Genomic DNA, 26,103 nt, shown 5'->3' with positions numbered 1-26,103 from the left:
TACTTACAAAACAGAAGTCCTTCTAAAAATTGATACTTGTGTTATATAACTTATATTAAATTTAACTCATTTGGAAAAAAAAAAGAGAGACAAATCTAATATGACTCATTATGAGACTACATAACCTTGAATTTCTCTGTCATTATTTCAGGATCCAGTGGCGACATTGTGCTGACCCAGACTCCTCTCTCCCTGCCTGTCACCCCTGGACAGTCAGCCTCCATCTCCTGCACAGTGATGGAAAAACCTATTTGAACTGGTTTGTACACAAGCCAGGCCAGTCTCCATGGAGACTAATATATCAGGTTTCCAACCTGAACACAGGGGTCCCAGAGACAGGTTCAGTGGCAGTGGGTCAGGGACAGACTTCACACTGAAAATCAGCAGGGTGGAGGCTGAGGATGCTGGAGTCTATTACTGTGCACAAGGTTTACAACTTCCTCCCACAGTGGTGCAGCCCTGAACAAAAACCTCCTGCCTGGGTGGCCCAGCTGCCACATGTGCTACTGGCCTGGCAGCAGCTCAGCAGATGCTCTGAGTGTGTGAGAGGAAGATGCTGGGGACTCAGGGAACAGTGTGCAGCTGAGGGCTGTGGACCACGACTGCCTCAGCCATAGCTCAGGCCAAACCCATTCATGGCCCTGTGAGCTGCAGCAGCCTGGCCTGGCACATGGAGGACAGGAGCAGAGGGGTCCAGGTGCCTCTGATGAACAGACAGGATGAGCATGGACACTGCCCATTGAGCAGGACGTGTGTCCTGGGTGAGAGTCTGACACAGGGGGACGATGGTGTAGGGAATTCTTATGGTTCCTCCATGCTTGGGATTCAGATCTAATTACAGACACCAACAATGTTTGCTATAATTAATAACAGGAAAATTATGAAAACGGCTCCTAAGTTGTCACTCAAACTTGCATCTCTTACTATTGCAGCATTCAGCTCAGAGACAGTGAAGATGCAGGTTCCACCCCCTGCCTGTCACCTCTCCACCACCTGCCAACACCTTGAGAAGGATCAGAGTTGGAAAAGCGACTCAGTCTCCTAGAGGGTGAAAGTGGCCCTGGTGATGAAGACCACATGCAGGTAATAGGGCCCATGGTCCATGCAGTGAAAGCCCAGCTCCTGTTCTTATTCAGGTTTTATTTTATATGAGAAGATTAACTTATGTGGAACAAAATGTATTCACTATCCTTAAAGTTTATAAAGGAATTTCTTGGGTGAGTAATTCTGAAAATATTTGGAATTCCAGGTGAAGGATGACATTGTGGCAGAGGGAAACTGATTAAAAGCAGGCAGCTGGCAGCAGTGAGAAGTAAAAAAAATAAAAAGGGATGGCAAAGCTGTATTGCCCACTGGCTGTGTGAAGCAATGCAGGTTCCCTGAGGGAACACAGAGAGTCAGGTACCTTACCTCATATTAGCATCATAGAGGGGTGGCCCCTGGATTGAGAATTTAACTGTTCTTGAATATCCATGAAGTGTAAGAGTGCTCATGCATATGAGTTATTTCTGGAAAAATAAAGAGTTGTTCTTTTGTTTTCTCTTTCAGAGTTTTCCCTGATAAAGTGTGGTTTGTGAAGAATCCAGTTTTCTGTAACAGGTAAAAAACAGTTTTTAGTACATCACCTACTTTCCGGGCCTCCTTTCCAGCAGCAGCAGCTCAAGGCCATGGGCTCCACATGGTGCAAACACAAGGGCACAGAGCCTCCCCAGCCTGGGCTCCTGTCTGCCTGTGTGCAGCAGCCCCTGCCTGGCCCTGGAGGACACAGCCTGAGCAAGATTCTCTGGTGGATCTCAGATGTTTAGGCAGAGGTGACCTTCTCACTCCCTGAGTGCTATGAAGGCACAAAAGAAAACCTACGGGGCTGCAGTGAGAGGCCATGGTTTCCTCTTCACTTCCTATAATGCTGCTGTCTTACCAAGTAAACATGTACAGCTACATTCATGCTTGAAACAGATTAGCCTTTCAAAGCCTGAGGCCATGGTGAGGATTTTGCAGGGTCATGTCGCCCTCTTGTGGGCAAAAGTGGGACATCTTAGCAGAGAATTAAGTGAGAGGAACCTCAAGGTGAGCCCCCTATGTGTCCACAGGATCCTGTGCCCTCTACAGCTCCAAGAGGACAGCTCGCCCAACTGTCCATCTCATTGACACAGACACTCAAACCTACAGAGATTAGAAACCAGCTGTCACGCATGGGTTCCAGGGAATAGGGCAGTGCAGAAATTTCTAACGAGGTCACTCTCTGAGTTCAGGAGAGCTGAGGCCAAATCCAGGAGTCAGCTGCTAATCTCCTGCCCCATCCTCCTTCTCCACTCAAGTAGCCAGAAAGACAGAAAGATAAAACACATCCACCCTAAAATTTTTAAAAATAATCTGTTTATTTAAGAACATGCTTTAAGATGAGGATTCTTTTCTCCTCTAAGATCAGTGTAAAGTGAGTACATTCCTCCATTTCACCACTCTTGTCTCTTGGACAACTTTGAAACTAAGCTTGTAAACTTGTCTTTTTCTCATAATAACTGAATTTGTGCCCTTTATTCTGAATGTGTGTGTAAAGTTAACCTAACACTTCCTCCATGAGACATTCAAGTGAAAGCTCACTGCAGAAAGATGCTGCATGAGGTTGCAAGGTTCTCAGAGCCTAGTCTCTCCAACTTAATGTGCTACAGCTTTACCCCTCCAACCTTCCAAGAGCAATGAAGAAACCTCCCACTAGTGGCAGCATGAGCAGCAAGACCAGAGTCTGCAGCAGCATCCAGACTCCATCAGGAGCAATGCCTGGTGTGCCCTGCGCTCTCCATTTCAGGAACATGGTCCAGACACCTTCTCATGCAGGTCACAGAGCTCCCCAACAGCTGCAGGATCTGAAGGGAACTGTCAAAGGCCAGTGCTCACTGCTGCCACCTCCTGGGAAGGTCTCCACACTGCATGTTCTCCAAAATGTCCCTACTCCTTCCAGGAAGGTTGCCTTCCTTCACCTGAGGCCCTCCTGTGATGCTGAGCCAAGCTGCACAGCTGCTTCAGCATCTCAGGGTGTTGAGCTATGCCGAGCCCCACCCCTCACCAGTGCTTCTTCTTCATCTTCATGTAGGAAACGGGCTCACACAGAACATGTGACTTTGCCTGGTCCATCCTATGGGATTCCTAGTGCTCTGCCCTCATGGGAGACACACTCCAGACAGCTCAGGGAAGACAGCGCCACACACTGGTTGCTCTGTGCACTGCAGCAGCTTGCTGTCTGCTGCTGAGATGGTCTTTAACAACCAGCTTACCACCCTTCCCTCACCTTCCATGTCAGGTTGCTGACAGAGAAATATAATGCACAGGTGGAAGTATCTTTCAAAACCAAAATGCCACAGTCCAAACCTTTCCTTATTGATATGTCTTTCTACATAATATAGATCCTGTGTTTCTCATAATTCTCACTTAAAATATTGAAATGTTTTTGCATTCATTTTAATTTTTTAATGTTGCATTAACATATAATTCATGCAAATACACATTGGAGACCTCCTAACATTGGCCTCCAAGGCAAATGCCACCCTGGCCTCAGCCTGTTCTGCAGCATGAGCTAGGATGCCAAGAGCACAGGTGAGTTCTAAACACCAGAACCCTGTCTTCCTGAAGAGGAAACTGGGCTGGGAACACCTTGCCCCTTATGGAAAATGCAGGCCTGCAGCTGTCCCTGGGAAGGACTGTGCTGTGTGCTCAGGTTCTGCCTTCTTCTGCCACAGAGATCCTCCTGACCTGTCCACACCACACAATCCAAACTAATCTCATGGCCAGGAAGAAGAATGAAATGGTGGCATTTGCTGGTGAATGGACGGAACTGGAGAGCATGATACTAACTGAAATAAGCTAGACTCAGAAAGTCAAGGATTTAGTGTGATCTTCCCTATGCAAATTCCAGAGCAAAGGAAGGGCAAAAAGCAGGGAATCTTTTGTCATAAGGACAGAGGGAAGAACAGTGGAGAAGGAGACAGAGATGGAGGGATGTTAGAGAACAAGCAAGGGAGGGAGTGTGGGATGCATGTGACCACATCACACCTTGTGCATGGACACAGAATTAGTACTGACAGTCATAATCTTCCATGGCCTCAGCCTGGAGGTGCTGATGGTGAGAGTAAAAGGTGTGCCTGACCCACTGCCACTGACCCTCAGTGGGACCCCATCTGCCTGTGGGATACCCAGAAAATGATCAGCTTAGGAGCCTGTCCTGGCTTCTGCTGTACCAGGCCTAGTCGTCCTTATGATCAGAATCCATAAGAGACTCTGGCTGGACTTGCAGCTGATGGTGACCCTCTCTCCTGCAGACACAGCCAGGGAGCCTGGAGTCTGAGTCATCACGATGTCCCCACATGCACCTGAAATTAGGATGGAACATAATCAAACAAGCACACACCATCATACACCATATAATAGGCTATTTAGAATGTGCTTTCTAATGATGATTCATGATTCAATTAGACTCATAAATAGACATTGTTTCACACTAAGTCATAATCTTTAAATAACATTATAAATAATTGAAATAATTTTTATACCACGACGCAATTTCTGATCACATGGTGACACTTTTAAAATCCTCACCAGAGACCCAGAGCCACAGGAACATGCACACCTAGGTCTGGGACCATCCTCCTGTTCCTGCCTTCCTGATGACCTCAGGTCTCATGCAATGTCTGCATTTATACAATGTGGGCAGCTGGGTGGGGCAGGCAGCATCCTGTGCAAAGCAGTCAGCACATTTTGGAGGGAATGGCCTGGACTGTGCTGGGGAAGGATCTGATGTCAATCAAGAGCCAAATGACCAGAAAGTGTCGAGAGGGGAGCTGAAAACATGGAACTCAACATGCAAGATGAAAGAGAAACGTGATAGATGGGTGAAGGAACAGAGTAGTTTGATTCAAACGTGTGTTTCTGCATTGAGTTCCACAGAACTGAGAGGCACCTACCTCACAACAAGCATCTGTTAAAATGATAAAACATGCCAGAGAAACAGCAAATCAGCACACAAAACAGCAAGATGAAGGAAGGGAGGGAGGAAGATGGAGGAAAAGGTAAAGAAGGAAAAGGGACAAAGAGAAGTGACAGCCTTGGGGCCAGTTTCCATCACATATGACCAGGAAAGACCTGGGCTGTGGGCACCTTGTCCCTGAGGGTCTCAGCAGCACTGCCCACACCAGAGCTCCAGGACCTGGCTCTGAAGCCACAGCCAGGAGGCAGCCCACCACCCACTCCTGGGGAGGCCTGCAGGACCCCTTCAGGGCAGGGGGCAGGCTCTCAGCTAGACTCAGTGAGAACCAGGACTCTGCACTCCACCCTCCCAGGACTGCCAAAAGGGAAGCAGGCTCTGAGTAACTGGGAGATGGAGAGGGAGCAGCAGGACGTCCCTGGACAGTGGGGGCTGCCCCTACCCTGCCAAGGGTGCTCTTCAAAGAGCATGATGGACAGGGGAAGGCCCCAACCTGCCTCACTCCAGCCTCACTGCTGAGCAGCCATGGGGACACTCTGAGGAGGCAGGGCCACCCCAGCCTCTCCAGTCCTCACACGTGGTTCTGGAAGGCCCCAGAGACCACAGAGTCGGAGCTTCCTGCCTCCAAACTCAGAGGATAGCTTGAGTGGGAATGAAAACAACAGAAACAAGACAGTGGAGAGTCCTGACAGGTGTCAGATTTGGATCTGTGAAAGCATATGGAAAAAGAAATTATAAAATGACATGATGGACCAGGACATGAAACTAAAAATTAAACACATTAATCAACTAAATATTATTGACACATGGGATATTCCACATCCAAAGCAAATTATTTAATTTGCTGAGAAATTTTCCCAATAAAGAAGAAGAAATTATAGAGTTGTTGAAATTTTTCCATATATATGTTGATTGCTTGTAGAAGGTTCTTCTCATTGTCCAAATGCAAATCAGAACTACCCTAAGATTTCATCTCACCCCAATTAGAATGTCTATTATCAAGGATACAAGCAACAATAGGTGTTGGCGAGGATCTGGGGGAAAATGTACACTCACACATTGCTGGTGGGACTGCAAGTTGGTGCAGCCACTCTGGAAAGCAGTATGGAGATTCCTTAGAAAACTTGGAATGGAACCACCATTTGACCCTGCTATCCCACTCCTTGGCCTATACCCAAAGGACTTAAAATGAGTATACTACAATAATGCAGCTACATCAATGGTTATAGCAACTCAATTCACAATAGCTGTGTTGTGGAACCAACCTAGAAGTAGGTCAATAAATGAATGGATAAAGATACTGTGGTGTATATACACAACTGAATATTATTCAGCCATAAAGAAGGAGAAAATTATGGCAGTTGCAGGTAAATGGATGGAGTTGGAGAATATCATTTGCAGGTAAATGGAGGTGGTGAAATAAGCAATCCCCCAACAAAAATAGGCCAAATGATTTCTCTGATGATTGTACATAATGGTGGGTAGGAGTGACATAAGAATTGAAGAAGGATGGATTGTATAGAGGAAAATATGGGGTTTGGAGGGTGTGGGGGAAGGAAAAATAATAGAATGAGAAGGACATCATTACCCTATGTACATGTATGATTACACAAATGGTATGACTCTACTTCATGTACAACCAGAGAAACAAGGTGAAACCCATTTGTGTATAATGAATTAAAATTTAAAAAGCAGAAATAATATTGAGAACCAAGTAAGTTTTAATTTTCTCATTTAGTCATAGTGATCTCCCATTTTTTTTACCCATTAGGATAGTATGGTGACACCACTTCTCAGTTATAAAGATGAAAATAAATACTATACTTAGATTCACACCTCTGGGATTGCTCGGTACTCCAACATGAGACCACACAGTCCCAGGCTAGAGGAAGTTCCTAGTTTTCCAGAGAAATGAGGTGAAAGATCAGCTATTCCGCTTTACCCACTTCCAGCCAAGCTGTCCTGCCCTCCAGACCTTGTCAATCTCTAAACTCCGAAAATCAGTTCCAACCCAGTTTCTTTCATTTCATTTTCTTCTGCTCACTAAGAAGAGGCAGATGGAGAATCATGTCTCCAGAATCCAGAAAGCCACCCTGCAAACACAGCTGCTCCTCACAGGGCTCGGAGGGAGCTGCACACTCAGGACAGGACAGCCACAGAGGTGTATTCAGACCAAGATAGACCATGGCAGGGGCCTAAGCTGGTCAGGGCCCACAATCTATGTTCCACACTGTGCAGATGGTGTGTCAGATGACCTGGGCTTGGGGAAAAGCAGCACATATTGTTGACCAGAACAGCACAGGCTCATGCTCTACCAGCTAGGGAGGAGGAAGTGCGAAACCAACGTCCGTGTGCACTTGATCTAGAACCCTGTCCCAGGTGAACCACTTGCAGCAAGTCCAGGACAATATCAGGGCAGCTGGAATCACCCTGACAGAAGAGCATCCTGGAATCATCCTCTTTTAGCAAGGAAATCTCCTGTTAAACCAGGACTGTGACACCTGTTGCCCAGGGTCTCAGACAAAAGCAGCAAAGGGAGAAATATATTCTCTCTCATCAAAGAGAAAGAACTAACAGAATGCTCCCTTGTCCTCTCTGGGGTTCTTCTATTGGGAAATATTTAGATGACTTACGTGTCACACACATGGAGATGACCAGGACCGGATGTCCAACAGTTTGTAGACCCAGTCCCTGTAATTTTGCACTCGCTGCCTCAGCTGGACATGTCCCTTCTTCTCTGGCATTGGGTAGGACTGCTGGATCTGCAGCTGAAATGCAGATTTCTTTGCCACCTGCTTCTTTTGACACTTGTGGTCTTCATTCATTCATGAGGTCAGGAAAGGGGATGTCTAACACCGTCCCTGACATTCTTGTATTTCTCCAGGTAACAGCAGACACCAGAATCTGCATCTTCCTCAACCTCATACTGTGGCTAAGAGAAAACTCAGAAGATCCATAATTGTGAGGTGGGACAGGTCTCCTTGACTCATTAGCTGGGAGGGAGCCAGTAGGGTGGCCACTCTCCTCCCTGAGACTGACCTGCAGCCAAACTCCATGTATTTGAGTCTGTGCTGTCTCAGGGTGGCAGGCCCTGGACAACATGACCCCCCACATACACAGGCTTCCATGAAGTCCACACTACACGCAGCTGGGGCTGTTCTACTGTATTTCTTTCAAATATACAACACATTTGATGTCCCTAGCCTTACAAGGAAGCCCCCACCCTCCCTCACTCTTTCCACCCAGCACCCACCAGGACATTTGCATGCTGCTCCCTGGGGAGGACCTGCCTGCAAGGCTGACATAAAAGCTCAGCTCTAACCTGCCCTTCACTCACCAGGACTCCTCAGCTCACTTTCTCAAAAATGAGGCTCTCTGCTCAGCTCCTGCGGCTGCTGATGCTCTGGATCCCTGGTGAGGACAAGGGGAAGAGGAAGAAGGGGGAGGGAGGTGAGCCCTGTGACCCCCAATCTTTCCATGTGTGCTCTGTCCACATGAGAGATGAGCAGGTCTGCCCTCCAGGATGGGGCAGGTGATTTTGATTAATATGAGATAGAAGAGAGAAGGCTGCGGTCTCAGCGAGTGATCCATTTCTCTGTAGGAGGTGACTTGACGAGCTTCATTCGGATGGGATGAATCGTGCAGGAATTCCTTCCACCTTTATGGCCGTCAGGTGGTCAAGATGATGGAGGATCCTCTGCAGCTGAGTGTCTGTCCTTCCTTTTGGAATCCTTTGATGTCTCCTGGCTGGAACGAGTGTTGGAAACCAGTGGATCCACTGAACTTGTTCTCAAGAAGGAATTTACAAGCCTTTTCTTGTATCTGCTGGAGAGACTTAAATAGTTTACAAGAGACTGCTGGCTGACTTCAGCCACATGAACATCAGACACCCAGGATACAAAAGGGGTGGCTTCCCACACAGGATTTCAAAGGAGAAAGACCTACCATGTAAAGGGTGTATTGGGCCCACAAAAGAGCAACTGGCAAAAGCATTAGTCACCTAGCACTGGTCTCTTTCAGACAGAAAGTCAGTAAATTTCTTCTTTCCCCAATGGGCTGTTGCATGTAAATCCAAATTTAATGTTTTTTCCCAAAAACTTGGGGTATCCTTAGTCTGGAGTCAGGCAGGATCCACCAGCCTTCTGATTTTTCTCCCACTTTTCTTTAGCCTTCTCCTCTTGTCAATAGCGTGAGAGGGAAGAAAGGCTGGTGTTGGGATGTGGAGCAAAGGCAGCATGGTGGCTGGTTCTGATTTGGAGTCCAGGGCCACTTGTTGATTATCCCATCAGCCAAATTATTGCCTCTGATGACTGGAGAGTCTCCTATTTGGTGACCCCAGTGGAGTATGAGAGCCACCTGCTTAGGTCACCAAGTCACCTCAAGGAGGGCTGATCTTTCCTCTTTGTTGTTATGGACTTTCCCTCAGCAGTGAGTGGTCCCCTCCCCATCAATGGCTCCATGCACATGTAGGGTAGCAAAAGCACACCTGCTGTTGGCAGTGCTTGAGCCCAAGTGAATTGTTTCCCTTGGGACCACAGCTCCCATTTCTGAGCCCTGTTTGTGACTTGGCTGCTGCCATCTGTGAACAGGACGGCTTCAGCCTCAAAGGAACGTGGGTCAGTCAGGCCTCCCTGAGCTCACCTGGTCAGGCATATCCTCACAGTCCTGGAGGGGCCAGTGTGGATGCTCTTGGGCTTCAGCCAGGCTGCATTGAGGGCCCTGTGGGGTCAAAGGTGAGTCTAGGTGGTCAAGCAGCACTCTGACATTGAGTAATATGACTAGCCTCCCATCTATCTAGTGCTCCATTTAGGAGGGTCTCTGCACAGTGTGGGGTTGTCACTGAGAGGGAGTGTCCCAAGGTTAACTCATCCCCTCTCAGACCATAAGGGCAGTGGCTGCTATGATACCTAAGTGGGAAGGCCATCCAGAGGCCACTGGGTTTAATCTTTTGGAAGAGATAAGCATAGGCCTTTTAGGCCCTGGATCTTGGGTCAGAAACCGCTTGACAACTTTGCTTGATTTTTCCTTTTTTTTTTTCTTCCATAAACAAACTGAAGGGCTTAATGACATCACTTTGAAGTTGAATTTTGTCTCTTTTTAGACATCATTTTATAAAATGTACATATATTGTGTCCTGAGCCTATATGACTGCTAGTTAACATGACATTGTATTTAAAATATGAATAATTAAAGAAAGGCTGACAGAGCCTTTAAGGTTTATGTGTGGAAAACAGGCAAAAGTTTCATGGTTTATATTATTACCCTTCAATTGAGCAGGGTCGCATTATGATTTACAAATACATTTACATTTTTATCCCAATGTAAAAGGTAACATAAGGTTTAGCATTGGTTACAGAACATTAAATGATATAAATGAAAGTTTTAAAAATTGTTCTCCTTAGAAGTCTAAAATCAATATTATAGACCACTTTAGTTTGGAGAACACCAGCTTGATAAAGTGTTCCCTTAGCCTTTTATGTTGAAGGTTTGTATGCATGGGAGATATGAACCTATTTAATATACAAAGAAGAATAATAGCACCACAGTTACATTGATGTCTTTCTACTAACCAGGCTGAGTTTCTAAAGGAAACTTTAGATTTTGCAATACAATACAATACTCTAATATAACAATTGTTGTTTAACCAGAGTTGTACAAACCATAATTTTTAAGACTACTATTTCGAGAAGGTAAAACAACACACACAATGTTAAGAGTAAATTAGTTTTAAGAAATCTTTATCATTTTAACATATAGATTTAACTGTCATTTATATGAGTACATTAATATTTGACATTAGGGAAAACCCTTGAGTAGCTTTAACTGATTGGGATCCTTATATATAACTAACTTAGTTACGTGCAAACCTTTTTATCACTTAATTAGCCCCTCTTGTTGTTTATCATTACTTTACCAGGTAAAAGACTTTCTTACCTAGGATTGTTTTCCTTTTTTTTTTTTTCTTACTAAATATATTTTATATGTAGAACTCTTTAATTTTTTTATAACTATGGCAACCTTCATTACCTTAGGGTCAGAATCTTGGCTGACTTGAGTTGTATCCTTAATACAATTTCACAACCATTTTGTAGGATTCAAAACAGCCATTGGACCCCATATGGGAAATGATCAGGATGTCCAGGCCAACCAGCTGCTATATTTCACACCTTCTGCAATTCAGACGTCCCCAGTCCCCCATTTGGCCACCCCACATTGAAGTGGGTCATTCTAATTCACATAGGGTTTGGAGGCCTCCCAGTGTTAAAGGCACCCCATAATCAACATGGAACTCTGATGAGAATTTGTTAACATACATTCCAGAGGGTCAGATGCCCGGCAAGACTGGTTAGATCCCATGGTAGGACTAAGGGTTAGAGCAAAGGTAGAAAAGGGGTAAACTAACAGACAAAAATGTAACCAGACACTGAGACAGTGAGTCACTGATGGACCCCACCTGTCAGGGAGAGGAGAAGGTTTTCTCTCTGAAGCAACAATGAGGGAGCACGGACTCAGACAACAGGACAAACACGTGATCAACTAAAGACAATTTTCCAGGAGAAACAAACACTCTCTCCTCCCTTTCCAGTCTCCAGACCATTGTCATAGCCTATTTATCAGAGGGTCTGTGCCAATATGGCCCCTTGTCAGAAAACCAACTAACTGAAATACCTACAAGGCTTTACCATCAACCTAGTTGACACACCTCTGACTCTCCATTCACTGGAGGTGAGTGAAACACCACAGAGGATTTAGCACCAACCTAGTTGACACACCTCTGGGCTTTACATTCACACCAAATGGAGAGAACAAATAAGGAACCTCCCAGCACGTAGTCTCATCTGTTCCTCTTCATGCTGGGCTCGAATCAGTCACCATGTCTGATCCAAACCACAGCAAAACAACAGTGGAGGGCACTCCTCTCACTATGTGGAGTCATGGTCCTGGGCAGCTAATAGCCACAGCATGGACTCTGGATTATATTTCACTGGGGCCTCCAAATGTTAAGGTGATTTTCCAATAACTCAAATAAAACTCTGGGTCCTTTTGAAGTAAAAGACATAGGATGTATATTGGTCAGGGTCAGGGAAGCAGAAAGCAAATAGTTCTGCAGTCTTCAACACCCCCATGGGGGTCAATGCCCCTTAAAACTGGAATACCACAAACAAGGGAGGAGGGGGTGGCAGTTACAACCACAGGTTACATGAAACATGATTTCTCAGAAATTCTTAGCACGTGTTCAGACTGGCAAGCTCACATTCCATAAGTCAAGGGTATGGTGGTCAGTGTGCAAGGGGGGATGGGGAAGGGGTAACATCCATGGGAGTGGGCTCACGAGGAAAGGGGGATGATTTCACACAGGATGATTTCTCTGAACAAGAGAGGGTCAGATTAGCCTAATGTTCAAATGAACCCATAACGAGCTTCTATTGTAATTCAAAAATAACTTGAAAAGGACTCAGTACCCAAAAGATGAAGCTTACATTATTAATACTGATCCAATAATAAAACATGCTGGAAGAAACAAAGTATGTAAAGAGAAGAGGAGAGAGAAGGAGGGACAGAGGGAGACAGTTGAGGAAGAGGAACAGAAACAATGTTTGAAAATACTAAAAAGCAATATTCTTTTTTTTTTAAGTTTTAACATTAAACTTTACTTGTGTGTTAAAAGTGAAATTTATTATAATACAATAAGTTCAAGTGTCATGATTAAAAATGCCAGTGAAAATTACAAAGTATCTAAATAATTTTCCCAGTATAAATATTGCAAACAACTTTTAACGATTCTATATGTACACAGAATATTGAGAACATAAAATCATGCACAAGGTCAAAAAACAACATTGCACATTATTCTTTTAGATATCACTTTTCTCTTCTGGTCCCAACATCACACCAACACATGAAGGGTGTGCTGATTACTAAGCTCACAGCCCATATATTACAGTTTGGAACATTTCACAAACACTAAGGAGTCTGAACTCCTCCTAAACATAAGGTCAGATGAGACTTTTTATTTTGCACAAATGAGCAGGACACCCAGAGAGGGTAAGTGATCAATCCAAGGGGAAGACAAGGGAGCTAGGTAAGATGTTTACTCCTCACCAACAAAGTTCCTCAAATTCTAGTGTGAATATGATTCACCTGGGATCTCATCAAAATGCACTGGGTCTGGGTGGTGGTAAAGGAACTTCAGATTCTGCATTTCTAATAAGCTCCTAGGAGATGCTGATGCTTTTGGTCTATGGACCACATTCCAAGAAGCAAAGGTCTACAACACAGAGGGAGCCGTTTTTCTGGACCATAAGAGACCTACTTCAATGTTTTCACCCCCCTAACTAAGCACACCTCCACATAAAAGGTTTAGATGCCCTGCACAAGTGAGCAGCTGTCTAAAAGACTGTGTTAAAAACACTTTCTGAGAGCATCATAACTATGTGAACAGCCAAACAAATAACATAATTCAACTTCAGTAAAAGCAGCGGTTCATTATCTAGAAATAAAACTAATCTTTTACTTAGGAAGTCTTCCTTAAAATCATCGTGATATAAAGGTATAAAAAAACCAGCATATTAAATCCCATAGTAAAATGCCACATGTACACACATATACATACAGTACAAATCTTAAGGAATACAATGCTCTCTATCAAAATAAAGTGCTACCACTGCTCCCAGCTAAAATCATCTCCTCTTCCAAATACAAGGAAAAAACCTTGAATTGTAAGAAAAATGACAGCATTGCCTGCCAGCACAAGGCCACAGGCTCCCCATTTGATCACAGCCACACGTGCAAGAACAACAGGAAATCCAAAGGCAGAAACAACAATCCCAGTAGTGAAGAAATACGCGAGTTCCCGACAGGCACTACTGGTTGCGTCAGAGTCATATGTGACTCTTTTGGCGATGAAATGAGGAATAGGTGAGATGGCGTGGAAAATCAGGACGAACAAGGGCCAGTAAACACCATAATCATCCAAGGCACATCCCAGCATAAGAAAAGTCAGCCCAATAGCCCCAGTGAAGGATAATGCCACAAGAGCTTTAACGCCAGCCATGTCTCCCGAGATACGGCCGCGGCTGCTTCCGGCTTCCTCCCACCCTAAAAAGCAATTTTCAACCTAAAATCCTGTAGCCCGAAAATTGAGGTTTTGAAGTAAACATAGAAACCTTTTCACACAAAACCTGAAGAACACATCCTGGGCCTTTGCACAGGACAGGAAATGACCCATGACACTTCCACACAAAGGCAGGTGTCAGCAGAGCAAGGCCTCCTTTGCACAGAGGAGGTAAAACAAGGAAAGATTGACAAAACTACCTTTTCATATCTAAATATCTTTAATATTTAACCAACTGTGTGCTCACAACTATAACAGGGCAGCATGGGGTGTGTAGCATCCAAGAGTCAAACGCCTGACAACAGCACAATTGAAACCCCTTTCCTGCAGAATCATGGGGCAGAGAATGCTGAGAGGAAGCTCCAGGCAGGGGGCCTCCAGGGGAGAGTCAGGAACAGGCTCTGCCTCCCAAAGGCCCAGTTCCCTGACCCCCAAATCCCCTCCAGCCATTCAAAACTTTGCCTCCTTATAGAACAGGGCTGGCCTGTTCCCAAATCAGTGCCAGAAAGTATCTCTGAGTGACCTGAGAGGCCAGAACCCTGAGAGTCTTGCCTGCTGACCACTCTGGGAGGAGAACTGCTCCAGGGGAAGTCAGAGGACTCCTGGTGAGGACCCTCAGGCAGCCCAGGGCAGGGCAGGGTGAGAACCCCAGGCCCTGGCCAATGGCAGCATCCACTGACCAATGTAGAGAAGGCCCCTGGGGATCCAGCACAGAAGTCTCTCCATGCTGCTCCTGTGGTTCACGTCCCACACACCTGAAGACACACCTGGAGCCAGAACCATCCAGGAAGCCACTCCTGATTCCTCACTCCGAGAAACAGGGGGAGAGTGAAAAACTATGGTTTAAGCTACTGGTTGGGGCAATGTTTTACACAGAAACACACAGTGCATGCAGAGGAAAAGAAAGAACTTCCACAAAGTATTGACAACAGTGCTTCACTGGACTGACATATGGTAGAAGGTATGAGAGCCTTACATAGGTTAGATTATATGAGGTTTTCTGACAGACTGCAGAATTGTTCTTTGTTATCGAGCCTACTATTTGTCTTATTAAACTGTGATTTTTTTTTTTTTAAGAGAAGGGTTTTGAGGGGTTTCAAGATGGCGGCCTAGAGGGTGGCTGCATTTCATGTTGCTCCAGGACTCAGGATCAAAACAGGAGATATTGAGAAACTTGGGACCAACTCAAAGCAGCCGGGTGAGTCTCTCCCATTGGGGAGGCGTCCCGGATGGGGCGTTAATCCCAGAACGCAGGGAACTTTGTGAAGCAGAGCTGCCAGTGAGACACCCCTCCCCCCGCTGGAGCAGTGAACTTGGACAACTGGGAGCATCATAGAGGCGACCGCTTAGCACAGCGCTGGGACTCGGAGCAACCACTGGGGCTCCAGGCGGTGGCCCAGAGGAGGGGCTGCGAGGAGAGCTGTTTGGACTCAGAGCAACCATCCCTGAACACCGGGACCTGCCTGGAGGAGGAGGAGGAGGAGGAGCAAGGCCACTTGGATTCGGAGTGACTGCACCAGAGCTACAGGTGGTTGCCAGAGGAGGAGCTGTGCGGTGAGCTCTTTGGACGCAGAGCGACCGCTTCTGAACACCAGGGCCTGCCCTGAGGAGGAGGAGGAGGAGGAGGAGGAGGAGCAGGAGGAGTGCGGCGGGTCATTTGGACTTGCAGTGACTGCATTAGAACTCCAGGCGGCTGCTCAGAGGAGGAGGCGATTGGTGAGTTGTTTGAACTCAAAGCAACCACTCCTGAACACCGGGGGGCTGACTGGAGGAGAAGCGCCGTGGGTCACTTGGTCTCAAGTGGCCGCACCAGAGCTCCCAGCAGATGCCCAGAGGGTGTGTGCAGCGGGTCACATGAATTCAGAGCGACTCAGAGCAACCGCTCCTGAACACCCGGGAGGTTACCTGGAGGAGGAGGAGGAACGGGGCGGGTCACTTGCACTTGGAGTGACTGCCCAGGGCTACGGGCAGTTCGCGGGAGGAGGAGACTCGCAGTGAGTTGCTTGGACTTCTAGTGACCACATCAGAACACCAGGCGGCTGTCGGTAGGAAGAGGCGTGCAGCGGGTCGCTGGGACTCAGAGGGATTCTACGGGGCTCCAGGTGGCTGCTCAGAGGAGGGCATAGACAGGCAATTAGATGCAGAGCAGGGTCCCAGGACCTAGGAGGCTTCCTGGTGGAAGAGCTGCACAGAGACATGCTTAAGGGCAGAGCAAAGGTTCCAGGACTGCGGGCAGATTCTCTGAGGAGGGGCAGCCTAAGGAGATTCATCTGCGAAGGGTGAGGCTCCCAGGCCCAGGAGGTAGGGCCACGCCCCTGGGAACTTTGCAGAGGAAGGCAGCCCAGCCCAGGCGGTAGCTGTAAATTGAGGGGAACCTCTAGGGGGGAAACTGACCAGCAAGACCTCCCCACCGTGTGAGTCTTCCCTGCTGGATGAGGTTTCCTCACAAGGACGGTAAAATGAGAGACACAGGCCCAAACAGGCCTTGCCTCAGCTCGCAACCTAGATCCCCATTGGATGACCATAGGTCAACAAGTGGAGGCACCTCTGTCCACTAGCAGGGAATATACCCCACCTGAAGGCCACCACTCCTAGAGAGGCAGCTTCCTTGTGGAGCACCGCATTATCAACTTCCTCCAAGACTTCAGCCTACTGAAGGCTAAGAGGGGATATACTAGAAATCTCCAGGGACATTATAAGTCAATAGAGGAAATCTGCAATATCTCAGCGGTCCACTGATACCTGAACAACATGAGAAAACAAGGGAAGAAAATGGCCCAAACAAATGTACATGTCACATCAATAAAACCCAATGACAGCATGGCAGAAGAAATGAGAGAAAAGGAGTTCGGAATGTACATAATTAAAATGATCAGGCAAGCAAACGATGAGATGAAAGAGCAAATGCATGCACTGAACGGTGAGATGAAAGAGCAAATGCAGGCATTGAATGATCGCACCAATTGACAGTTAAAAGAGCAAATACAGGAAGCAAAAGATCATTTCAATAAAGAGTTAGAGATATTGAAAAAAAAAAACAAACAGAAATCCTTGACATGAAGGAAACAATAAACCAAATTAAGAACTCCATAGAAAGCATATCCAGTAGGAGAGAACACCTGGAAGACAGAACCCCAACATTGAAGACAAAATATTTAACCTGGAAAACAAAGTTGACCAAACAGAGAAGATGGTAAGAAATCATGAACACAATCTACAAGAACTATGGGATATCATGAAAAGGCCAAATTTAAGAATTATTGGGATTGAGGAAGGCTTAGAGAAACAAACCAAAGGAATGAACCATCTATTCAATGAAATAATATCAGAAAATTTCCCAAATCTGAAGAATGAAATGGAAAATCAACTTCAAGAGGCTTATAGGACTCCAAATACACAAAATTACAACAGACCCACACCAAGGCACATTATAATGAAAATGCCTAACATACAAAATAAAGAAGGAATTTTAAAGGCTGTGAGAGAAAAGAACCAAATTACATTCAGGGGGAAACCAATACGGATATCAGCAGATTTTTCAATCCAGACTCTAAAAACTAGAAGGGCCTGGAACAACATTTTTCAAGCCCTGAAAGAAAATGGATGCCAACCAAGAATCTTATACCCAGCAAAACTTACCTTCAAATTTGACGATGAAATAAAATCCTTCCATGATAAACAAAAGCTAAAAGAATTTACAAAAAGAAAGCCAGCACTACAGAACATTCTCAGCAAAATATTCCATGAGGAACACATGAAAAACAAAGAAGCAAATCAGCAAAAGGAGGAATTATCCTAAAGGAATTCTCAAATAAAGGAGGAACCAAGTCGTATCAAATAAATAAATAAATAAATAAATAAAATTTTAAAAATGAACCAAATGACCGGGAAACCAAATCATATCTCAATAATAACCCTGAATGTTAATGGCCTGAATTCATCAATCAAAAGACAACTGGCAGATTGGATTAAAACGAAAGATCCAACAATATGTTGCCTACAAGAGACTCACCTCATAAAAAAAGATACCCATAGACTAAAGGTGAAAGGATGGGGAAAACATACCATACACATGGACTCAGCAAAAGAGCTGGAGTATCCATCCTCATTTCAGATAATGTGGACTTCAAGCCAAAGTTAGTCAGAAGGGATAAAGAAGGACATTTCATACTGCTTAAGGGAAGCATAAATCACCAATACAAAACAATCATAAACATCTATGCCCCAAACAGTGGCTCATCCATGTATGTCAAACAAATCCTTCTCAATTTCAGAAACCAAATAGACCATAACACAATAATACTAGGTGATTTTAACACGCCTCTCTCACCACTGGACAGATCTTCCAAACAAAAATGGAACAAAGACACCATAGATCTCAATAACACAATCAATAATTTAGACTTTACGGACATTTATAGAACATACCATCCAAACCAAGAGCGAATACACTTTCTTCTCAGCAGCACATGGATCCTTCTCTAAAATAGACCATATATTATGCCACAAAGCTAATGTTAGCAAATACAAGAAGATAGAGACACTACCTTGTATTCTATCAGATCATAATGGATTGAAGTTAGAAATAAATGAGAGTAAAAAACAGAAACTACTCCAACATCTGGAGATTAAACGATATGCTATTATATGATGAATGGATAACAGAAGATATTAGGAAGGAAATTAAAAATTTTTAGAGGCAAATGAGAACAAAGAAACATCATATCAAAATCTCTGGGACACTATGAAAGCAGTACTTAGAGGGAAATTTATTTCATGGAGCGAATGTAATAAGAGAAGTAAAACTCAACAAATAAACGACCTAACACTACAGCTCAAAGCCCTAGAAAAAGAAGAACAGACCAGCACCAAAAGTAGTAGAAGATAGGAAATAGTTAAACTCAGAGCTGAAATCAATGAAATTGAAACAAAAGAAACAATACAAAAAATTGACAAAATAAATAGTTGGTTCTTCGAAAAAATAAAATTGATAAACCTTTAGCCACACTAACAGAGAGAAGACGAGAGAAAACCCAAATCACTAAAATTCGGAATGAACAAGGAAATATCACAACAGACAGGATTGAAATGCAAAACATAATTAGAAGTTATTTTGAAAATCTATACTCCAACAAAATAGAAAATTTTGAAGACATCAACAGGTTTCTAGAGGCATATGAATTGCCTAAACTGAACGAGGAGGACATACACAATTTAAATAGACCAATTTCAAGTACTGAAATAGAAGAAGTCATCAAAAGCCTACCAACAAAGAAAAGTCCGGGACCAGATGGGTTCTCAACCGAGTTCTACAAAACCTTTAAGGAAGAGCTCATTCCAATACTTCTCAAAGTATTCCATAAAATAGAAGAGGAGGGAACCCTCCCAAACTCATTCTATGAAGCCAATATCACCCTGATACCTAAACCAGACAGAGACTCATCAAGGAAAGAAAATTTCAGACCAATATCCTTAATGAACATTGACCCAAAAATTCTCAACAAAATTTTAGCAAATCGCATACAAAAACATATTAAAAAGATAGTGCACCATGATCAAGTGGGTTTCATCCCAGGGATGCAAGGTTGGTTCAACATCAGGAAATCAATAAATGTCATTCACCATATCAATAGACTTAAAGTCAAGAATCACATGATTACTTCAATAGATGCAGAAAAAGCATTTGATAAAATACAGCACTCCTTCATGCTCAAAACACTAAAAAAAATAGGAATACTGGGAACATTCCTTAACATTGTAAAGGCCATTTATGCTAAGCCCATGGCTAATATCATTCTAAATGGTGATAAACTGACAACATTCCCCCTAAAACCTGGAACAAGGCAGGGATGCCCTCTTTCACCACTTCTATTCAACATCGTTCTTGAGACTCTAGCCAGAGCAATTAGACAAACCAAAGAAATTAAAGGGATATGAATTGGAAAAGAAGAACTCGAACTATCCCTGTTCCCTGATGACATGATTATATATTTAGAGGAACCTGGAAATTCCACCAGAAAACTCTTAGAACTCATAAGTGATTTCAGTAAAGTAACAGGTTACAAGATCAATGCTCATAAATACAACGCATTTTTATACATAAGTGATGAATCTTCAGAAAGAGAAATTAGGAAAACTACCACATTCACAATAGCCTCGAAAAAAATAAAATACTTGGGAATCAATCTCACAAAAGAGGTGAAAGACCTCTACAATGAGAACTACAGAACACTAAAGAAAGAAATTAAAGAAAACCTTAGAAGATGGAAAGATCTCCCATGTTCTTGGATAGGAAGAATTAATATTGTCAAAATGGTCATACTACCTAAAGTGCTATACAAATTCAATGCAATTCCAATTAAAATCCCAATGACGTACCTTACAGAAATAGAGCAAGCAATTATGAAATTCATCTGGAAGAATAAGAAACCCAAAATAGCTAAAGCAATCCTTAGCAGGAAGAGTGAAACAGGGGGTATTGCAATACCAGATCTTCAACTCTACTACAAAGCAATAGTAATAAAAACAGCATGGTATTGGTACCGAAATAGACAGGTAGATCAATGGTACAGAATAGAGGACACAGACACAAACCCAAATAAATACAATTTTCTCATACTAGATAAAGGGGCCAAACATATGCAATGGAGAAAAGATAGCCTCTTCAACAAATGGTGCTGGGAGAATTGGAAATCCATATGCAACAGAATGAAACTAAACCCATATCTCTCACCATGCACGAAACTAAACTCAAAATGGATTAAGGACCTCAGAATCAGACCAGAGACCCTGCAGGTTATAGAAGAAAAAGTAGGTCCAGATCTTCAGCATGTCGGCTTAGGACCAGACTTCCTTAACAGGACTCCCATAGCACAAGAAATAAAAGCAAGAATCAATAACTGGGATAGATTCAAACTAAAAAGCTTTCTCTCAGCAAAGGAAACTATCAGCAATGCGAAGAGAGAGCCTACAGAGTGGGAGAAAATCGTTACCAATCATACTTCAGATAGAGCACTAATCTCCAGAATCTATAAAGAACTCAAAAAACTCTACACCAAGAATACAAATAATCCAATCGACAAATGGGCTAAGGAAATGAATACACACTTCACAGAAGAAGATCTACAAGCAATCAACAAACATATGGAAAAATGTTCAACATCTCTAGTAATAAGAGAAATGCAAACCAAAACCACCCTAAGATTCCATCTCACCCCAATTAGAATGGCAATTATCAAGAATACAAGCAACAACAGGTGTTGACGAGGATGTGGGGACAAAGGTACACTCATACATTGCTGGTGGGGCAGCAAATTAGTGCAGCCACTCTGGAAAGCAGTGTGGACATTCCTTAGAAAGCTTGGAATGGAACCACCATTTGACCCAGCTATCCCACTCCTCAGCCTATACTCAAAGGACTTAAAATCAGCATACTACAGAGATACAGCCACATCAATGTTCATAGCTGCTCAATTCACAATAGCCAGAGTGTGGACCCAACCTAGATGTTCTTCAATTGATAAATGGATAAAGAAACTGTGGTATATATATACAATGGAATATTACTCAGCCATAAAGAATGATAAAATTATGGCATCTGCAGTCAAATGGATGAAATTGGAGAATATCATGCTAAGTGAGATAAGCCAATCTCAAAAAGCCAAAGGACGAATGATCTCGCTAATAAGTGCATGATGACACATAATGGGGAGAGGGAAGGGTTAGTGTTAGGGTTAGAGTTAGGGTTAGGGAGGGGGGCAGGAAGGAGGAAGGAAGGACTGTATAGAGGGACAAGAGGGGTGGGAGGAGTGGGGGGAAGGGAAAAAATAACAGAATGAATCAAACAACATTACTCTATGTAAATTTATGATTACACAAATGGTTTGCATTTACGCCATGTACAAACAGAGAAATAACATGTATCCCATTTGTTCACAATGAAAATAAATAAATAAATAGATAGATAGATAAATACAAAATACATTTTAAAAAAAAGAGAGAGAGAGAAGGGTTTTCCTCACAGGTAAAACTCTTCTTCAATAATCACTCACTTTCCTCCAGCCACAGTGAAGGCCATGGTCTCCACATGGTGCAAACACAAGGGGACACAGGCTGCACATCCTGAGTCCCAGCATGACAGTTTAAAGCAGCCCCTGTGTTACCCTGCAGGACACAGCCTGGGCAAGATTAGTTGGAGTCAACTGTGACAGGTGGGACAGTGGTGACCTCTTCACTCCCTGAGTGCCATGAAGGCACAAAAGAAATCCTGAGTGGCTGCAGGGAGAGACCACAGTGTCCTCTTCACTTCCAATAATGCTGCTGTCTTCCCAGGTAAAAATGTGAAAATACATTCATGCTTGAAACACATCAGCCTTTCAAGGGCTGAGGCCTTGGTGAGGATTTTTTGCAGGTTCATGTCGCCCTCTTGTGGGCAAAAATGGGACATCTTAACACAGAATTAAGTGAGAGGAACATCAAGGTGAGCTGCCTAGGGGTCCACAGGATCCTGTGCCCTCTGCTCTCCACACTGATGTTCTACAGCTCCAAGAGGACAGCCACCCACCTGTCCATCTCGATGACACTGACACTCCAACCCAGAGAGGAGCTCAGAAACAAGCTGTCATACCTGGGAACCAGGGAAGAGGCCAGAGCAGAAATGTCTAATCAGGTCACTCACTGAGTTCAGGAGAGCTGAGGCCAAAACTAGGTGTCAAGTCCTAATCATGTGTCCATCCTCCTCCAGTCCCAAGTCCAGAAAAGCAGACGTGTAGAAGACGTTCACTGTGATTTGTGGTACATGTGGTTCAGGGTCTCTGACAAGAACAGTGGAGGGAGAAAGGAATTGTCCCTCATCTATAAGAAGAACTAACATAGAAACTTCCCTTGTCCACTCTCTCCAGTGGCCTCAATTGTTCTTCTCTTGGGAAGTGGTCAGATGACTTGAGTGTCACGGATGGAGTGGACTAGGACAAGATGTCCACCAACTTATAGACCCAGCTCCCAGGAATTTCACACTCACTGCCCCAGGTGGACATGTCCCTTCTCCTCTGAACTTGGGCAGGGCTCCTGGGTCCCCAGGTGAAGCACAGGTTTCTTTATACCAGCTCCTTTTGACCCTTGTGCTCCAGTTTCATTCACTAGGACACGAAAAGGTGATGGCTAACACTGCCCCTGACATTCTTGTATTTCTCAGGTGACAGCAGACACCAGAAGCTCTGCCAATACCGGAACTCCATGTTGTGGGCAGAAGAACTTCAGAAAATCAATACCTATGAGGTGGGACTTGCCAGCCTGTCTCCTTAGCAGCATGGCCATTCCTCTGAAGGACTGTCCTTCAGGCAACATCCATAGACCCGGATCTGTGCTATCTTAGGGTGGCAAGTCTAGGGCAAGATGACCACCACCAAGCAGGCTTCCATCATGGGCCTCCTGTCCACACCACAGGCAGCCTGGACACTTTCTCTACTGTACTTTCTCAAAATATAGAAACACTATATGTCCCCTGGGCTCAGAAGGCAGGCCCCACCCTCCCTCACTCTATCCACACCAGCACCCACCAGGCATTTGCATGCTGCTCCCTGGGGAGGACCTGCCTGCAAGGCTGACATAAAAGCTCAGCTCTAACCTGACCTTCACTCACCAGGACTCCTCAGCTCACCTTCTCAAAATGAGGCTCCCTGCTCAGCTCCTGGGGCTGCTGATGCTCTGGATCCCTGGTGAGGACAGAGGGGAACAGGAAGAAGGGGGTGGGAGGTGAGCCCTGTGGCCCCGATCTTTCCATGTGTGCTCTGTTCACATGAGAGATGAGCAGGTCTGCCCTCCAGGATGGGGCAGGTGGCTTTGATTAATATTAGATAGAAGAAGAAGTTTGAAGCAACCTGCCTCTGATCAAGATTGTCACAATGAAACACAAAGATGCTGTAGAAAATTTAAAAAGAGAGTGTCATACTTACAAAACTGAAGTCCTTTAAAAATTGATACTTGTGTTATAGAACTTGTATTAAAATTAACTCATTTGGAAAAAAGAAAGAAAGACAAATCTAATATGACTCATTATGAGACTACATAACCTTGAATTTCTCTGTCATTATTTCAGGATCCAGTGGCGACATTGTGCTGACCCAGACTCCTCTCTCCCTGCCTGTCACCCCTGGACAGTCAGCCTCCATCTCCTGCAGGTCCAGTCAGAGCCTCCTACACAGTAATGGAAAAACTTATTTGTATTGGTTTGTACACAAGCCAGGCCAGTCTCCACGGAGACTAATATATCAGGTTTCCAACCTGGACACAGGGGTTCCAGACAGGTTCAGTGGCAGTGGGGCAGGGACAGACTTCACACTGAAAATCAGCAGGGTGGAGGCTGAGGATGCTGGAGTCTATTACTGTGCACAAGGTACACAACGTCCTCCCACAGTGGTGCAGCGCTGAACAAAAACCTCCTGCCTGGGTGGCCCAGCTGCCACATGTGCTACTGGTCTGGCAGCAGCTCAGCAGATGCTCTGAGTGTGTGAGAGGAAGATGCTGGGGACTCAGGGAACAGGGTGCACCTGAGGGCTGTGGACCACGACTGCCTCGGCCACAGCTCAGGCCAAACCCATTCATGGCCCTGTCAGCTGCAGCAGCCTGGCCTGGAACATGGAGGACAGGAGCAGAGGGGTCCAGGCACCTCTGATGAACAGACAGGATGAGCATGGACACTGCCCATTGAGCAGGACGTGTGTCCTGGGTGAGAGTCTGACACAGGGGGACGATGGTGTAGGGAATTCTTATGGTCCCTCTATGTTTGGGATTCAGATCTAATTACAGACACCAACAATGTTTGCTATAATTAATAACAGGAAAATTATGAAAATGGCTCCTAAGTCGTCTCTCAAACTTGCATCTCTTACTATTGCAGCATTCAGCTCAGAGACAGTGAAGATGCAGGTTCCACCCCCTGCCTGTCACCTCTCCACCACCTGCCAACACCTTGAGAAGGATCAGAGTTGGAAAAGTGACTCAGTCTCCTAGAGGGTGAAAGTGGCCCTGGTGGTGAAGACCACGTGCAGAAAATAGGGCCCATGGTCCATGCAGTGAAAGCCCAGCTCCTGTTCTTATTCAGGTTTCATTTTATATGAGAAGATTAACTTATGTGGAACAAAATGTATTCACAATTCTTTAAGTTTATAAAGGAATTTCTTGGGTAAGTAATTCTGAAAATATTTGGAATCCCAGGTGAAGGAAGACATTGTGGCAGAGGGAAACTGATTAAAAGCAGGCAGCTGGCAGCAGTAGGAAGTAAAAAAATAAAACGGGATGGCAAAGCTGTATTGCCTACTAGCTGTGTGAAGCAATGCAGGTTCCCTGAGGGAACACAGAGAGTCAGGTACCTTACCTCATATTAGCATCATAGGGAGGTGGCCCCTGGATTGAATATTTAACAGTTTTTGAAATGTCCATGAAGGGTAAGTGCGCTCATCATATGAGTTATTTCTGGAAAAATAAAGAGTGGTTCTTTTGTTTCCTCTCTCAGAGTTTGCCCTGATAAAGTGTAGTTTGTGAAGAATCCAGTTTTCTGTAAAGGTAAAAATAGTCTTCAGTACATCACCTACTTTCCAGGCCTCCTTTCCAGCAGCAGCAGCTCAAGGCCATGGGCTCCACATGATGCACACACAAGGGCACAGAGCCTCCCCAGCCTGGGCTCCTGCCTGCCTGTGTGCAGCAGCCCCTGCCTGGCCCTGGAGGACACAGCCTGAGCAAGATTCTCTGGTGGATCTCTGATGTGTAGGCAGAGGTGACCTCCTCACTCCCTGAGCGTTATGAAGGCACAAAAGAAAACCTAAGTGGCTGCAGGGAGAGACCACAGTGTCCTCTTCACTTCCTATAATGCTGCTGTCTTACCAGGTAAACATGTACAACTACATTCATGCTTGAAACAGATTAGCCTTTCAAAGCCTGAGGCCATGGTGAGGATTTTGCAGGTTCATGTTGCCCTCTTATGGCCCAAAGTGGGACATCTTAGCAGAGAATTAAG

The 26,103-nt window shown here is 44.7% G+C and overlaps 1 protein-coding gene, 1 long non-coding RNA gene and 1 gene segment (V, D, J or C); 1 reads left to right on the top strand and 2 right to left on the bottom strand.

The window, feature by feature from the left end:
- LOC306643750 (immunoglobulin kappa variable 2-29-like) overlaps positions 1-26,103 on the top strand; it is a 458,283-nt gene that overhangs the window by 383,399 nt on the left and 48,781 nt on the right.
- LOC306643766 overlaps positions 1-26,103 on the bottom strand; it is a 122,926-nt gene that overhangs the window by 51,550 nt on the left and 45,273 nt on the right. The gene's annotated exons all lie outside the window — the stretch shown is intronic.
- On the bottom strand, positions 12,681-14,066 carry LOC306643753 (leptin receptor gene-related protein-like). The gene has a single exon (XM_079110017.1). It carries the CDS (start codon positions 14,028-14,030, stop codon positions 13,635-13,637), a length of 396 nt encoding a protein of 131 aa, XP_078966143.1. The 5' UTR covers positions 14,031-14,066; the 3' UTR covers positions 12,681-13,634.

This window comes from Sciurus vulgaris (assembly GCF_902686455.1).
Source record: "Sciurus vulgaris genome assembly, chromosome: 14".
Lineage (NCBI taxonomy): Eukaryota > Metazoa > Chordata > Mammalia > Rodentia > Sciuridae > Sciurus > Sciurus vulgaris.
This window is presented reverse-complemented; position numbering and strand designations above follow the sequence as displayed.